Source organism: Trachinotus anak, unplaced genomic scaffold (genome assembly GCF_046630095.1).
Source record: "Trachinotus anak isolate AG129_WGS33_773 ecotype Australia unplaced genomic scaffold, CSIRO_AGI_Tana_v1 ptg000007l, whole genome shotgun sequence".
Lineage (NCBI taxonomy): Eukaryota > Metazoa > Chordata > Actinopteri > Carangiformes > Carangidae > Trachinotus > Trachinotus anak.
In genome coordinates this window covers 20,614,261-20,632,027 of record NW_027273858.1, presented here as the reverse complement: position 1 = coordinate 20,632,027, position 17,767 = coordinate 20,614,261, and the positions used below count along the sequence as shown (strand labels likewise).

General features: G+C 41.2%; 1 protein-coding gene across 8 annotated transcripts in view; it reads left to right on the top strand.

Moving 5' to 3' along the window:
- The first annotated feature begins 3,385 nt into the window (after window positions 1-3,385).
- The window catches only part of dntt (deoxynucleotidyltransferase, terminal), an 86,629-nt gene continuing 72,247 nt past the window's right edge, over window positions 3,386-17,767 (top strand). For 4 of the 8 annotated variants that reach the window (XM_071481303.1, XM_071481302.1, XM_071481301.1 and 1 more), the window contains exons 1-4: window positions 3,386-3,625; window positions 4,752-7,765; window positions 13,004-13,178; window positions 15,824-15,934. In XM_071481303.1, the coding sequence (XP_071337404.1) occupies window positions 7,572-7,765; window positions 13,004-13,178; window positions 15,824-15,934 (480 nt within the window). In that variant the 5' untranslated portion in view covers window positions 3,386-3,625; window positions 4,752-7,571. Of the gene's footprint in view, window positions 3,626-4,751; window positions 7,766-13,003; window positions 13,179-14,019; window positions 14,082-15,823; window positions 15,935-17,767 lie in introns of those variants that run through there. The other 4 variants (XM_071481305.1, XM_071481300.1, XM_071481304.1 and 1 more) reach the window with 4 other exon arrangements.

Sequence of the window (17,767 nt, the reverse complement as noted above, 5' to 3'; positions counted from 1 at the left end):
TTCTCCGTCTCTGCTGTAATGTGGCAATTCATGTTTTTTTTTTTTTTGTGTAAAAATCTAAAGTTGTAGCTGACATTGCAATAGAAGCATCCACAAAAGGGAAGCAAGGACTTCCTCATAGTCCTTATAAATAGAGGAGACTTAAGAAATAAAAGTGTCTTAATAGGGTGTCCCAGCTCAGAGACGCTTCATTTACAGTCAGCAATGGTGTGTCATTTGTTATACATATAGTATTTTTACACTCTGAAAGTCTCCTTTATCAGTGGTTCCAACCTTTTCCAAATCATGGCCCACTTGAAAATCTTAAAAATGTTGGCAGCCCACATCCGACCAAATAGCAATACACACACACACACACACACACACACACACACACACCTTATATATATATATATATATATATATATATATATATACAAAACTGTACAATATATATTTGTGTATGTGTTTTAAAATGAAATGACCTTTAAAAACATTACACATTTTTAAAAACTCCTTTCATTGTTATATAGAGCATGTGTTGACTGGAGATTTTCATTAAGAGAGGAAGTGAAAGGACTAGCATCACAGATACAAGTAATATGACTGTGATTGGGTATGTCTCAACATATGATAAAATACTTGTTTGTTATTATTTTCTGTTTTATCAGACTGAAGATCACAAAGCTCTACCACTAAATTTGATGTTATTTTGTTACTTGATGTTAGCTATATGTACTGTACCAGTCAGGGCGAGTTTCTGACATTATTTACTATGTAATCAAAGGAACAGTTAAACATTTTGGGCTATTTCTTTTATGAGCTTCCTTATTGAGAGTTAAATGAGAAAACTGGTGCCTAGCAGTTGCCCACTTCCACATCCAACAGATTTGTAGCAGCAGATGAGCACAATGAGCAATAACCTGTTAATTAGTGAGCTGTAGAGGTGCTGGTTTCAGATATCTTTGGATGAGCAGCTATTTTAAAAGAAAAGTTGTGGTTTAGGGAATTTCGTGCTGTAGCTGTTTCTTTTTGAACACAGGCTGGGTGCAGTTACCTCAAACTAGGGAGTGTTTAAAAGGTAAGCTCATCATCTAGGCTCTAACTCCCTATTTAAAGCACAGATACAGGAGTGATATCAATCGTATCATCTACATCTTGGTAATACAGCAAATAAGCTTATTTCCCGCTCGACTGGTCTGTTAATGCAGGAAGTGTGACTGATAAATAGGAGTCTTTGTGGTCGGAAGTTGTTTAATTTTGTTTTCTCAAACTACAGAATCATCACTTCTCTAGACAGAAGACTATAACATTTTCCCTTTTTTTTCTATTATTACTTTTTCCCTACATGTTTCAGTTACAGAAAACCCCTTCAATACTGAACACAACCTTAAAACATAGCCACACACTTCAAATGTGAATAAGGACGTGTATCCAATAAAACAGCAGGAAACCATTTCTTATCACTTTGATTTATTAAGCTGGATATTTCTTCAGTTCAGCCTTTTACTTTGATAGGAAGCATCCTTGACCTGAAATATTTTAATATGTTACAAAGCAGCAACTCTTCAGCAAGAAACCAGGATAATAAGACTCACCTTCAGGCTGTGTTTTCTTCTTTTTTGATGCTCTGTTGGTTATTGATTTCAAAATATTTAATGCAAAACCCTACTGGACCTGACACTTTTTGACATGCTATGGGAACAGACATAAGAAAACAAACAGCTGTCAAAACGATGCTGTTTCCTTCAAGCACTGAGGTTTATTTTTATATCAGTGTTACAACACAAAAATTCTATCTATCTATCTATCTATCTATCTATCTATCTATGAAGAAAACACTTTTAAACACTTTACATTCAGTTCTTCCCACTAGTTTTCACACAAATAGCTTTAAAGCTACACACTGCTCAACATTTTTACAAAATCAAATTAAATGACTATTTAACTGATGTGAAAAGGGTTTGTTTGTAGACACCAACAGAAAAACACTCAACTCTGCAGCTCCACTCAGCTTTACAGAGGATTTGGTAATTGTTTTAGGATTTTCTCGTAACTAAGCCTGTTTCCAGCAGCAGCAGACAGCTGCGGTCACGGGTGGCATGAGTAAAAATGAATTCAACACGGGCAGGCAGTGGGTGAAATAAACATGAGAATGAAATGACTAGAAACAGAAATGAAAATAAATGCACATCCCATCCTAACTGCCTATGAGACGGCCTACCAACAACCAACCTATGACAGTACATCATGCACAGCCAAGTGGCAACCCACCTTGACGTCACCCATTGGTGTCACCCACTGCCGTTCTGAAGCCTCGAGTTTGTAATTTGTCCGTCGCCATCTTGGTCTTTTGAAACCAGAAGAAACCATATTTGGAGGAGAAGGTGGAGCTGAGGAGGAGTGAGGGGTGGAGCTGACCAGCTCTGTACTCTGTCCTGATTGTCAGGCAGATCACCGTACACTGCTTTATTGTCTATTTTCCTCTAAATGGGACCATCATTTAAAAAATGAACATCATGTTGTGTTGAAGAAGACTTGAAACTGCAGATTGAGAGCGTAAACTAGTTAGGAAAACACTTACTTTATCTTACTGAGGTAATAAGTCAAGTGAGAAGTAGGGCCATTCTCCAATAGACTTTAACACAATTGGACTTCTCTTTGCAACCAGAGGAGTCGCCCCCTGATAGTCATTAGATGGACTGCAGGTTTAAGGCTCTTCAGCATTGGCTTCACTTTTCAGATCAAATAGAATCTGCATCAGTTTTGAGGTAACTGTGGGTTTACAGTTATTTGTGAGTTTAAGAAGGCAACGCAATGCTAATTCCTCGGCCATATCAAAGATGCTTTGCTCTCAGCTTGTCCTTTTTATATACAGTCTATGCTTGTCCTGCAGTTTCCTCCCAGTGGCCAAAAAATGATTATAAGGTTATTAAAAAAATCTTATTCCACACTATCTAGCATCACAGTGTATATATTTTGTATATTTTGTAGTTTCATAAAAAATATATTATGTTTACAGATTTTTTTTGTCTATTTGTTTATGTTGATACTTATTGACCCATTTGTCCAGCGGCCCAGCGGGAAAACTGGCAACTGGGAGCACCAATTGGTATGTGTCTTGATTGATTGGCTCATAATGTCATAATATGATTGGCTATGGTGTACCAAATAATTTTACTTATCCCTACCTCAAGCCAATTAAATTTGGGTCTGCCCCACCCCCTTTCTCACCGCTGCTGTCAATCAATCAGACACTCGAGACCAAACCTTGATGAAACGCACCGCAGCCGCCAGCCCACGTATCAGAGGATAATAAACATGGATAAAAAAACATGCTACGAAACGCAAGGGTGGTGCTGAAAAGTTGAGGGAGAAGAATAAAAGTCGCTCCAGGCAGGTGTTACTTAAATGACTGACTTTTCGTTGGGTGGCGCAGCTCGTTCTCACAGGACCAGTGGAGACGGTTCCCGGGGAGGATACCCGGCAGGCGGCCGCTGTGCTGGCGGCGACAGGGGGGAACATGAGCCCAGAGAGACAGACAGCAGAGACGAAGACATGAACAAAACAGCTGAGTCAGAGTCGGCACAGCCCCCACACAGCCCCCACACAGCCCCCAGGGCCCAGGCTAAGCACCAGTGACATGGTGAGGTTGAGGATAATAAGAATTATTTGGCTAGCTTGCCTCTTAGCAATAGCAGTGGCTAATGAGGTAGCTAACACAAGTATCCATGAGACATTAATATGATGGATTACTCTTTTTTTGTTTGATTAACTTAGAGACTAATCACAAGTAAGAACTTTTTTTTGTCGGTTTAATGAAACAAAAACTGCTAAAATGATAAATATTGGCCCTGTATTTCTCAACCTGCTGTAGCTACTGTCTGGTTGAAATTAGCTTGTTACCACCATGACTGTTGCAGAGGCCAAAGACTAACCTTGTCTCCCTGTCTTTTCTCTTTAGTAAGACGATGAAGACAGTAAAAATACTGTCTGTACAGCCACTAGGCTAACATGTACACTATAATTTATTTGTCGTAATCAAAAGGTTCAGGTGAGGTGTTAACTTTACTTGAGGAAAGCTGGACAGGTGTTTCTAGTTTTAAAAATTTACTTTATTGGCTTATTTTGTGAGCCAATAAAATACTGGCATAAAATTCTCATTCTTGCATGTGCAGGAATAAAGGTACTGTATCTGAAGGCCCAGACCCCGAAAATGCTTTGTCTGGAGAGTTGGCTGACCAGGGACAAATTCCCTTTTTGCCCCTCACTGTGTCATACAGTAGCAGTAACTAATAGTTACACTACCACTTAAATAAATTTGTAAAGAAAATACTTGGAACTGCTTTGCATACAACACAATCTATGTTTTAGTCAACTGGCTACTGCCGAGCAGATTTTATTCAAGCCGAAAATCTTCTACGTTATATGCTGTTCATTTTATAAAAAGCATTATGTTGAAAGTAGATTACACTGAGCTGGAGCTATTTAAAATCGACAAGACCTGAACATGAAATGTGTGTGGCAATTAAGTTGTGCGAGCTTTAGCATCGATAGCATGTTGAAATCAGGTTAGCGGACTTAGTTGGCTAGACGAAGGTTAAGTTGGGGGACATAACATTAAATTGCTCAGATCGCACAGAACCAGAAGCCTGTTCCTCTGTGATTTCATGAACAGTTGCCACCACTCCACATAAAGTATTATGAGATGTATCAATTTAATGTTATGTTTATCACCTGCCATCCATCCATATTCTGTTGCTGGTTTGCAGGGGCAGCAATCTCAACAGGGCTGCCCAGATGTCCCTCTCCCTCGCCACTTTCTTCTGGCTCTTTGCCAGTAGATGAGAGTGACTCTCTAAGGACTGAGAGTGAGCTGCTAGCCGCTGTGCAGACTGGTAAAATGGATCTGTCATGTCTCATCTGCAGGTTGGTGCTCAGTGTCAGGACCTCTGTGTGAGACGCTTCGCTTGGTAAGTGTAAATGTGTATTTTTTAAACTTATTCAGTGGGTCTGTATGACAGCTGGCAGCTAGTTAGTATGGATAGCATCAATAACATAGCTGTGCTGTGTTTAAACACCTTTCATACTGGACTGGGCGTAATTGTAAGTACTGCAAGCTACAAATGGATCCGTTTGATTCCTCCCAGTGTTTTTCTGAGTTCTGCAAGGTTTCTCATTCAATACTACACATTCACTTTCAGCATTATGTTTGTAATATTTGTTTTTTGCAACAAGCCCCTCTGATACCATCATGTTCTTTTCCTATCATTGTATATTTTACGTTCAAAGCTAGGTCCATTGAAAAACAAAAACAATCTAGTTTTATCTCTTGTTTTTTTATTTTTTATTTTGTTTTAATCAACATACTTAAAGCGATTTCATAAAAGTTTTGTTTAACTCCATTTAAGATGCTACTTGTTGTTTGTGAATAAAAATGTATGTATTGCCAAACAATTTTCATTTGTGTTTCTGATCATTTTGTGAATATCTAGTTTAATATTCACCTTAGCTTCTTAGCTTTGTTTTTGGCCTCTACTGTGGTCTCTACCAAACCTGAGATAAATATCTGGCTCTTTAGCTGCTAAATGCCCCACCAAGTTCACTAGCTAGTCTCTAACTGTTTCTGTCTGCTGTTTGGTCCTGAGCAGGTGGTGTACAGTGGGCTTTTAGAGCATTTTTGCTGAAAGCAGCTGCCTTGTGTGGCTGAAAAAGACACTATGAGAGAGACAAGAACCAAAACAGTAAATTTACTCACTTTAAAGCTCTGTAAAGCTGAGGGAAGCTGCAGATTCAAGAGAGGTTTATCACTTTGAGTGCTTCCTTTCACTGTCACGTTGTTTTCACATTGCCATTTGAGTTACAACTGCTTTTCTCAAGCAGAAGTAGCCCACTCAGATTGGCCCCATTCAAGTGTTATATTTTAATATCAGGTTATTATTACTGACATAATAACAGAGAGGTAGAGGTAGCATTTTAATGTCACAGCTGGTCAGTGTGGAGCTAAGCTACACTGTTGTTGTTGGAGTAAAAACCACAATTATTCTCTTTGAAAGTAGTGGAGTGTAGTTATAAAGTAGCATAAAATGGAAATATTCAAGTGTAGTACAAATATCTGAAAATTGTACTGAAGAACACTACTTATGTACTACTATATGTATACACATTTCTCAACCTGACATAGCTGTTTAGTATCTCCACTAGAATTTACTGTAAAATGAAGTCCTGTGGTTTTGACCAAGAACACAGTTTGGTTCACACTCTCACTTACTGTCACATAGTCCTTTCTAACCAAATTAGATACATATGATAATTATAATTATCAGACACTGATCATGCACCCACAGAGCTACAGCAGAAAGTTAGATGAGAAATTGGGTTCGTTGCTCTTGCAGTGATTGCTGCTGGCAGTGTAAGAGCCATTTGTCTCAGTGATGTCGAAAATTTCATCGGTCTCTGTCTGGATGGGGGCCAGCACCCTCATATACAGCTGAGTGATTGGGGGGCTAAATTCTCAAACAATTAGTGGCGTCTGCCCTGTGACACCTGTTAACCCCCAGAACTCCACGCTAATGAGAGCCGTGTAATAATTTCTGTATAGTAGACAGAAGCAAGGTGTGCTTATTAAAGCGAGAGAATGAACAGAGTGGTAATTAAATGTAGAATCAAGGCCTGTAATGATGTTTTTTTCCCTCTTCGCCTAAATCAACAAATCTTTCCTGTTTGGTCTGCTGAAGCAGATGCATCATGTTGTAATTACCTCCCTGGAAACAAAAGGAATAGATGAGTTAAACAGATTAAATCCATTTTCAGTTTGTGTTCCTGACCACTGCATATTCCCTGGATAAATGTTCCTGATTATCAGTGGCTTGCATATACAGTACCTTTGTGCGTGCAAAGGCCGGGCATGAGCTTTTGGGATCTCTTGGGAAATGCCCACAAAGGCTCTCATTTTAGGCAGTAAGCTAATTAAAGTGGTAGAGCAGATGGTGCAGACTTGGGCTGGACATAATGAGACAGTGAGTGGCGAGACGAACTGGACATGGCAGGACAGCTGTGAGGGGTTTGTGAGGTGACCAGGATTCAGGCATCTCCCAGGAGTGAGACTTTACTCCGGCCAAGAGAGTAAATTTACAACTGCAGGAAAACTTTTGAGTTGCTTTTTAAGAAGCAACTGGATGAGGCTGTGTTTATTTCCTCCATTCATGTGTGTTTGCAGAACAACTTTTACTGGGAGTGAATAATGCCATGCCAACTGGGTGTTTTTATCTTTTTTTTTTTTTTCTCACATCCTCAATCATTCGATCTTGGCAGGTGGTTTTTGGTAAACACCAAATCCTCAACACCTGTTGCCAGAAGCTTTTTCCTGTCTGCCAACTCTCACCAACCCTGCTCCAACTGACACACTGTCCCACTATCAGGCAAGAAAAAAAAAAGGAAAGCTACAACTGTCAAATAAACAACTACGGCCTTATCAAAGTGGGTGTTTTTCCTAGGTGGAAGTTAAGTGGCATGCAACAACAAAAAAAGCTCACTAAAGCAGAAATTTCCTAGAGGTTCAGAAATACTTTGGAAAGCTCACCTCAAAAGAGATGTTCCACACTCCCATTGTACCTCGTGTGAGGAAAAGGTCGCGACCAGTGGAAGCCAGTGTTCCCAGGCGTGAGGAGGTGAAGTTTGAGGATGTCAGACTGTACCTGGTGGAAAGGAAAATGGGCTGCAGCAGGAGAAGCTTTCTGACCCAGCTGGCTAGGTCAAAGGGCTTTATTGTTGAAGACATCCTCAGGTTGTAAAAAGCTTCCTATTTTGTTGTTCACTGACTGAGCAGGGTTTTGCACTTAAAAGCTTTTCTGAATGTGAAACTCAGGACAGCACATTAATGTACAGCTTAGAGAGGTGCAGTCAGAGGTAGCTGTTTTTTGTGGTTGTGTTTTTTTGCTCAGGTACTAGCCAGAACAGTTTGACCTTAGCTTTCGAGGCCTTTATTCTACCCCTGGTGAAATAGACAGTCGCAGTATTGCCAAAAGACCTATTTGAGCATGGCAGCTTGGCCAGCAAATGCAAAATATACTCATTTTATTGCTTATATTAACATTAATTGCTAGTCTGTAGAAGCAGAAATGATGTGGATAATGTAATGATTGTCTTTACACAGCCATCAAAGTTGAACCTGCACCACAGAAGTTTCTAGAAAGGACAGATCAGGCTGTTAAACTGTTCTTCTCAAGAAAAAAAAAAGGTCAGGGTATAATTAAAAAGACCAGTCCCCCTGTGAGATATTCATTATTACTTTGTGGCATTTCCCTAAAAACTTTTACCTTTTATTAGAAGTTAAGGTTCAATTAGCTAGTTAGCAAGCCACTATTGACTCATGAATACTTAATTAAGAGGGGCCAGGGTATAAATCCTGCCCCTGTTGCACCTTAGTGGATTTTTCCCTCTGAGCCATAACTCAGGTCCTACATAAATACGTTAAGGAAGGGAGGCAATGGGCTAATGCAGCTACAGCCTGTTGGTAGTGAGGAGACTAAAAACATCGAAGGAAAGGTAACAGAGCCCACACAAACTTTATTTTAATGAGTTTGGTGAAAGTTTTCTGTTAAGTTGCACTTAAGGGGAGATACTTGGTGAGCTTGTTTCTTGTGATGATGAATCATCTATGTGTGGTAATTATGGAAGCAGCATGCTTTCTTCCTTTTTTTTTTCCTGTCTCCAGTTGAAAGTATCTTTTGAATCCCAAACCATGAACACAGCAGAGGTCCTCTGCTTGACGTCCACTACAGAGGCAGCTTCATTTGAGGCTTGTCATACCGTTGATGCCACCTCCCATTTTTAAAAGTTGATTTTATTATTGTGGCCTGGGCAGCTTCGTACTTAGACTCTGAGCTCCTCTGATGAGCAGGTGTGTGTATTTGTGTTCCTCCTTTTCATTTTTAAGAATTAATTCGACTTTAAGACATACACAGTGAGGGCAGTTTTTCCAAATTAAAGTTATCTTAAGGATGAAATTAGCTTGTGATTTATATGTAGTCAATAAAGGGTTCTCAGGAGTATAGTATAACCAGCAGGTGTGTATGTGTGTGTGTGAGTGTGAGTGTTTAAATGCATGTCTAAGTGTGCCTGCCAGCCGTGCGCCAGCTCGGCCATGGCAGCATTCCCAGAAACACAGCTTGAGCACTCCTACGGTTACACTTGGCTTGATACAATTGTTTGAAACCAACGACAGGAAGTAGAGCGTGCCTGCCTCAAACTGACACGAATTCTGCAAGTCGACAAAACTGATATCAGCTGCAGTTTGATAGCAACACCTCCCGTTATCTAGACTTACACAAGTTATAGGCATGCTGCCTTGAGCATATGGTCTGATACACTGTGTGCTTTCCTCTGTGCATGAAGGCATGTGCACACGCATGCACACACACAGACCGACACACAAACACATGACACATGCACACACCAGTCTCCCTTTGTCCTAATTTTAAGTCTGATGCACATGAACTTGGATCCAGATATCGACAAGTTTGTCCTGGTTGATTGATGATCTGCAATAAATGCTCTTTCACGAACTGCAGGACAACACGTCCACACACACACACACACACACACACACACACACACACACACACACACACACACACACACACACACATTCTGGTCTTACATTTGCTGTGAGGATACTCACTGATATAATGTATTCCCTAGCCCCTCACCCTAATTTTAACCGTCACAACTAAATGCCAAACCCCAACCCTTACCCTTACCTTAACCAAAGCCTAATTGTTACCTTAACTCTAAGTGCTCTGGAACACTGGATGTGTCGTGTGTGCGTGGCAGCTGTCTTGTTTTTCAATTTGATGCCCATGTTAACGGATTAGAGCGGACACACTGCATGCATGGGATGCATGTCACATGCCTCGCGGCTGCGTTGCGGGATCTAGAAATTCGGTGTCTGACCTATTTTGTCATTATGTGCATCTTGCAGAAAAACTGTTGATGTCATATTGACATCATACCAGTAATATTACACAAAACCGACACCTTCTACTATAGTCTCTATGTCTAGGCTGAATCTGAACATTTCATAGACATGATGAATATATGTTTTTAAATATTTTAGCAGCTGCATGTGGAGACAGTGGCATTTTAGATTCATTTTCTGTGAAAGATTACTTTAAAATGGAGAGAAATCCAACATTCAAGTATCCTGCAAACACAATGGAGACAGATACAGCTGGCAGTGGCAGAGACGCAGCAGACACGGAGCCGGTGTGAACACACAGCAGCAGATCAGGGACTGTGGGTCTCATAATTAACCATTCGCTGCGTCCTGTCTCCTTCCACTACCGTTGCTGTACCTGTCAAGCTTCTGATTTTGTATTTGACAATGATCAAGGAGGCATATTTAAAACTCTAAATTCTTAGTAATTTTTAAAGCAAAAAATCTTTGGTTTCAGACAGTGATAGAAATAATTTCTAGCTGGCGACAATTGATTTTGTTGGATGACTGTTGCAGATTTTATCAGCTGTAGCTAGCAAATTAAGGTGTTTGCATCACAATTCAGTTGAAAACATGTTCTCTGAGTGACTTTTTAATGCTTTCAGCTGACTTGTTTTTAAACGAGAACCCTGTCAAGGGCTCTCAACTATGTACATGATGCCTGTGTACATATTGTCCTAAGCTAATGGGTTAGGAAAGACATGGAAACAAAGAAAAAGCAATGCTCTGTACAGCAGTGTACAGCTATTAAGTCCTAGTGCTTTAAGTATGATAAGGAAAAATTAGATCAGAAAAAAGGATCAGGCAGCTGTTTCATCAAACATAACCTTATTTTACATATTACACAGTTGATGTGCTAGCTTGATCTAATTAGATTTTTTAATTTATTTATTAGTGATTTTTTTGCCTATCGTCTGATGGTGATTGTGTATATCTCAGTGAAGATGGCTCATAGGAGCAGCTGTAAAAGGCAAACAGATGAAACCTCACTGTTATGGACATACTTGCTTTTAAATCTGATTGTTGTATTTCACTTTTAGAAAGGATAGGAGGGTGGCCACCAACGAACTGGGCAGACAGACAACTCAAGAAACTTCTCCATATCAAAGCCCACTGACTTTAGCCTGTCCTTGTGTCTGGGCTCTGAGTCCCACTGATTCAGGGAAGTACAATCTGGTGCTGGGCTTGCATTTCAGCTAATTTGCATGCCAATCTGCCGTTTTACATTCTGTGCGGCTACACGTTAAGATAAGGATCCAAATTCAGGGGCTGGATTATATCTTGGTAAACATGGCCCAAGGAGAGGGTGCTTTATTTTTCTCTATGATCCTCAATTTTGTTCCAACATAGCAACTCAGCTCCTTGTGATCTTACAGGAAAATCAACCTAAGAACCAACTCTCTATTACTGTTGTTAGATAAGCTGTTCACGGCAAGTGAGTTCAAGCTCTTGTGCCCCTTAGATTTGTCAAATGTGTCTGTGTTAGAGGCTCTTTGTCCATGACTCTGTACTGGGAAGGATTTTATTTTTTAAACATGGACCATCAGTGGCTGGACTGGTATGCCAAACAGCTAGAGGATTAGTTTCGCCAGTGATTTGGTCAATTAGGCCTCAGCCTGAGCTCTGCTGGGACCTCCCTTAAGGAGTCTTTCCACTGATTTACCCACGTCAGGAGTGAGGAAGAGGAGGAGTGTGGCGAGGGTAATTATGCACGGCTGGGTGCTCTGATTGGGTATGGTAGTTAGACTCTGTTGCAGAAAGCAGAGGGGAGGAGACCATGATAAAAAGTCTGTTGAAAGTCTCAGTGGAGCTGTAGAAGGCACTGGTTGAATGAGTTCAGCTATCAAACAGTGGAGGGAGGCACTGAGGGTCTGTGCTGATTGTTGTTCACCCAGTGTTTATCCCCCAACAGCACGGATAAGACCATGATGCTGAGATCTGAGCTGCATTTCAAAAGCATCACTTGAACTGTTTCATTCTCTAAAGGCTGCTGAGATCAAGACAGGAAAGGTCTGTTTTGTTAAATCAAACTGTGAAGGAAATCTTCCAGTCAATTCAAGCTTCCTGGGAACCCTACTAATTAGTTAATGTGGAATCAAGGCTTTTTCTTCTTATGTGTAGAGAAACATAATAACTTAAATCAATCAATCAAGCTCTTACTATGACTTATTTGGTTGTACACAAAACTTTCTAACAATATTCCATCAGTTTAGGTTATTTCATCTCAGAGATTTCTCTATTTGTATTTTTGTTTGTACTGATTGGTTTAGAGTGGGTGGGGCTCAGTGGGAAAATAGTGATGTCACATGCTTCTGTGCACCAATCAGAATTTAGCATCAACTCAAAATCAGGTGGCAGTTGAGGGGCTGTGTTGTTAGGCTGCTGTCATTGAAAACTGATAACACCAGTGGTAAAATACAAAGAAATTTCACACAACGATTTTTAATCAACACTTTCATGTTAATTCTTACTTAATTGTCGTCATTGAATGTTTTGGACAAATACTTAAAACTAAGTTTTCAGGCATATTTAAGCAGCTGTATTAAATATTTTAATATCAACAATTGATCCCATGACTACTTGAAAGGGGTTGCTCATGGTGCTGAAGGCACAGGGAATTATCATCTGATGAAGCAGTATCCCTCAGCTCTATCAAGCTTCTTTTTAGCGTTTTTCAACTTGGTTTTCAACCTCAACTTTTCAACTTACTGTTTTGGTTCACTCTCACTTTTCATCAAAAAAACCTCTAAAAACTCACTGGACGCTAACTACCTAGCATCAGATGGCATAAAGATAGAATTAGAGGCTAGCCGGTGAACACAGTGACACATTTAGCAGCAGATTAAGATGTCAGAAGTTGGTGGAGACCAAAACAGAGATAAAAGAAGAGTGAATATTAGTTACATTTGCCAAGTGTCCAGAAACATGACTTTAAATAAATGCTAATTTTATACAAATAGGCAAAAGTTTGCTATTATGTTAGCCATGTGAACTTTAATGTAAAAATCTTGTCCCCTATCGTTACAGCGACGCTGTCACTCACATTGTGTCAGAGGACAGCCAGGCGTCGTCACTGTGGACGTGGCTTAAGGGGTGTGAAATGAAGAATCTACCCAGTGTGCACGTGTTGGACATCAGCTGGTTCACTGACAGCATGAGAGAGGGGAGACCTGTTGCTGTGGAGACCAGACATCTCATTCAGGTTTGTGTGTGTCACAAGCTAGACAGAAATACCCAGGCAGGTGTAGGGGAAGCACTAGATGGCACTACGAGCCAAACAGGAAGTGTTTTATTGGGTATGTCAGATAGGCATTCAGTACTTGATGCTTTGAGGAAACACATAATTTATTATTTTTTATGCAAGAAATGCACATTGTGGAGGTATTTTTGTATATTCTACATCTACATATATGTAACAAATGTCTTCTCTTCTGCCTGCAAATCTATAACGTCAGCCCCCTGACAGGGAGGACAAATCTAACTTCCCTCTGTCTCTGCGCGTAGAACCACATTTCACCTTGCCGATGGCAACAAAACATCCCCCATATTGCAGGGGGGTGTCAAATAAACCCATCAGCTGGATGTCAGGGCTCCGAGCAGCCCACTAAGTAAAACGCACATACATAGACACACACACACACACACACACACACACACACACACACACACACACACACACTCTGTTTTCCCTTGTGGATTGCGCTCAGAGGGCTTGGCAGCATATGGATCCAAAATAAAGAAATATGTTGTCTCCTTTTCCTCCCACGGTGGAGAGGGAAAAACACTCAACTCCTGGAGTCACATTTACCAGCTTCACTCTATGTTTCCTTCTAACAGCCTGTGACGGCGTTAATGGTCACAGTGACATTCGCTGTGTTTATGCCTCCATTTGAAATACCCCAGAAAAGCTTTTGTCTTGCTCTAGCATTGTTTCCACACAGCCACATCAGTGTGGCACATCAGTGGCATGCTTTTAGTCGGCTGCATCATTAAGTGACAAGGCTAATGATGCCATGCTGGCATTTATTGACCCATCTCCCCAGGTAACCGCAAGCCCACTTCTCTGCTGGCTTTTGTGATGCCTTTCCTCTCCGAAGCCAACAAGGTAATGTGTGATGGCATTTATCTGCATGGCGCTAGGAGATTGTTTTTTATGAGAGATAAATCCATTTAAGAGGCTACCATGAGATAAAATATTCCCCAAACAGGCTACTTCTTGGGCACATTTGCCTGCAGCTCCTTTTGATAGTCAGAAAATGCAATGTATTTCACAATCATAAATATTCTACAGCAAGTTGTGGAGGAATTTTAAGCATTAAAGCCATTGAAATGTAACATTTTCGATTACTTCTTGGCTTGCAGAGAGGCTGCTCAGCCTGTTTAAGTGGAGAGGTGGTATGATGTGAGAATATGCTGCTTAACAGGAAGAAAAATGGAAATGATTTCCAGGGATTTAGAGATTGCTTTCACTCTGGTTAGCAGACAGGTGGGCTGGGCGTCTGAGGAGGATGTATTTGGGTTAGTGTATAGGTGCGTGGGTGCAGACTCCCTTAAGAGGTGGACCCTCTGTGACCTTTAACCTGCTCAGCAGCCCGAGAGGATTTCATTTACTCACCTGAGTGCACTCCTGTGCCTGTGTGACAGGCATTGTCATGAAGGGAAGAAGAGGCCTGGTGTGTCTCTACAGTGCAGAGGAGGGTGCAGGAGTGGGTGAGGTCCTGCAACACTTCCTGTACCTTTTCATCTCAGCAGATGGTGGTGAAACGAGGCTGTGGCATGTAGGCTGCACACATTGGTTTAGTTACATCTAAGCCATACAGCAAAGGTGGAGAGGACACTGGAGAGAAAGCCATGAGGGGATACGCTGCCTCTGAGATCAGTCTGAGAGCTTTAGCTGCCACAGAGTTATAGGCCTGTAAAATATCCAAGCCCAGATGGGGAAAACCAGCCTCTGCATGCTGATGCACAGGCGTTTGTCTCCACGGACCCACAATACCATATTGGATTAAACAAACTGCAGCTGAGGTGGAAGAGTGAGGCAGAACCTCCTGTTGTATTTAGAAGGAGCACGGTTAGGGAGTTTCTAAGGCAGCTTTACTTTTGATTGGCAGAAAAATTGTGCTGTGAAATATATTCAAAGTTATTCAATTTTTTTTGTAGAGAACAGGAAGGCTCCTGGCAGAGAATAAATGATGAACATTTTTTGAATCCCTCACTGATTGATTCAGCCCAGCAGTGTGAGAGTAACCAGGTCTTTTCATTATCTTTTTGAGACACCCCTGTTCCCTCTGCAGCATCGATCCCATTCAGCGCGGTTCGGTGACAGTATCTCCATCTTCCTCTTTCTCCTCTTCCTCCCCTCTCTGTATCATTCTCCCGCCCATTGCATGGGTAATTTTATGGACACAATGTTCCCTTTTGTGATGTCTAATTGTCTGCAAGAATATTAATATTACATTGGTAATCCTTTTGACACATATATTACAAATGGGGAACCATTTCTTCATAGAATGAAAAGGCAATTTACAGGAGGCAAATTGGATGATGGCAAGCAGATTTGTAATGCCACGGGATAGGTAGTGTAATGGATTTGGATGCCATCAGACTGTGAGATGAGTGTCATTAGCCTGTTGCCCTGGAGACACACAGTCATAAAAATAACTTCTCCAAGGCAAATGGCTACATTTTTATGTAATTCAATTTGAACGCTTGGCTCTGTGCTAGTCAGGAGTAACCTTACACACATTTACACATTCAGCCTGTCAACAGTTTGCAAAGGCTCCGAAATTAGGATGATATATGACTATGCGTGTGTGTTCATGAGTCTCTGGTTATTTTTTTACGCAGGAAACCTTGTCTACATTTCCAGGAAGGTCTACACCCACCACTGTGGCCACAGTTTCTCGATATGCCTGCCAGAGACGCACCACCACAGAAAACAATAACAAGATTTTCACAGTAAGAAACTGCTGTCTCCCCTCACTCTGCACACGACTGCACTTTTTCATGTTAGTCCACCAGAGGCTGTACAATGTAAAAAGCCCCCTAATCTGTTCTGCTCTAATTGGACGGATGGCTTGCTTCACTCACCAGCGCTCCAACACAGCTCTCCCCAAAATACATTAACCTGCAAATGAGTAGCATCTGCAGCTGTGGCACGTCGGAGGTGCGACAGCTGACATGCCCGTGATCCCTGGCATTGGGGGCTGGCACGGACACGCCCTGAGGCGCCATGCGCTACGCCAAGATGGGCGATGGACGTGACACTCCTCACAAGCGATGATGGATCTGTCCCTCTGCCATCTGGTTGTGCAGGGGTGGGAGGGAGGGGTGGCTGAGGTGGGTGGCTGAGGAAGGGACGCTCAGGTTCCGGCACGGGACGGGGAAGCGGTTGATTGGCTGATTGGCTTAGGTGTTGATGAGAGTGAAAGACAGGGGAAACAGTGTCACATCCAGATACCGCAGCGTAGCTGCAGGTGCACAGTGGGAAACCAGGAAACAGGAACAAGCCAGTATTTACATACAGTCAATGAATTAAACAAACAAACAATAAACCACCACAGAGAAGTTTGTTGCTCCTGCTGAAAATATTATTTGACATACATTTTTGATAAGTGATTAATCAATAAGGGCATTTATCATGAAACAATGCCAAACTGTCGCTGTTTCCAGCTTCATCAATGCGAGGCTTTGCTGCATTCTTAATATTGCAAATGGCCTGACTTGGCTTATGGATTGTTCACAGGCAATTTGAAGATGTCCCTTTGGGAAATCCTGACAGACATGTTTTTAATACTTTCTGACATTTTATAGACTAAACAATTAATCTAGAAAATAATTAGTCATAAAATAATTGAAAGATTAAGCTATAATGAAAACCGTAATTACTTGTATGTTTAATAGAGCTGCTGAGACCTCAAGGAACATTCACTAACTCTCTCTGAAGGACGAAATAGAGAATATATTCAGAAACACACCAACACTGGTTTACTCTTTGCCATTTCCATTTTGCTTGTTTTGATGCTATTTTCAGCACAGAATATGAAACTGGAGGTCTGCGATGTTCAATTTCACTGTGAGGTGACTGGCAAAACCTATGTGTGTGTGTTTGTGTGGGAGTGTGGAGACCTGCTGATGAGCTTCTGTAAGACCTATTAAGCACAGCTTACCGAGGGCATGTTTGGCATCTGTTCCATAATGACTTCCTATTTCCCAGTGACGGTAAACGTACATAATAGATGCACACACATGTACAGAAATCCACACACATATGTTTGCATGCATGTAATAAAACTCTCACACACTCACACGCGTGTTTGTTCTCGTGGACAGACATGTAGAGATGTGCGTACCCACGCACGTCTCACCTGGGGAGAGCTGCTGTTCAATTTCTTATCCTCTGTTTCTTTTCACATTAACACCATAATCCTACTCAATTTCCTCATTCCTGCGATTAACTCATTATCTCCATATAAAGCCACATCAGAGAAGATGCTCTGATGAGAGAGAAATGTTGCACTAGATGTGGTCTTGAGGAAGCCAAAGGTAAAACACTCATACTGAGGGGGACAAAATGCAATGACTTGAAATATCTGTGTCAGACAGAAATAGAAAATTTAGTTCCCTTGCTTTTTGACTGTAAAACAAGTCTCTGATTAGAAATAAGAAGCAGCAAATCATATGATCTACTGTACTGTGGTAGTGATAATGAAGGGCGAGCGATTGATCCACAAGCAGTCCTTGATCTGTCCTGCTGTCTGCTTGATTGCAAGTCACAATAATGATGTAGTC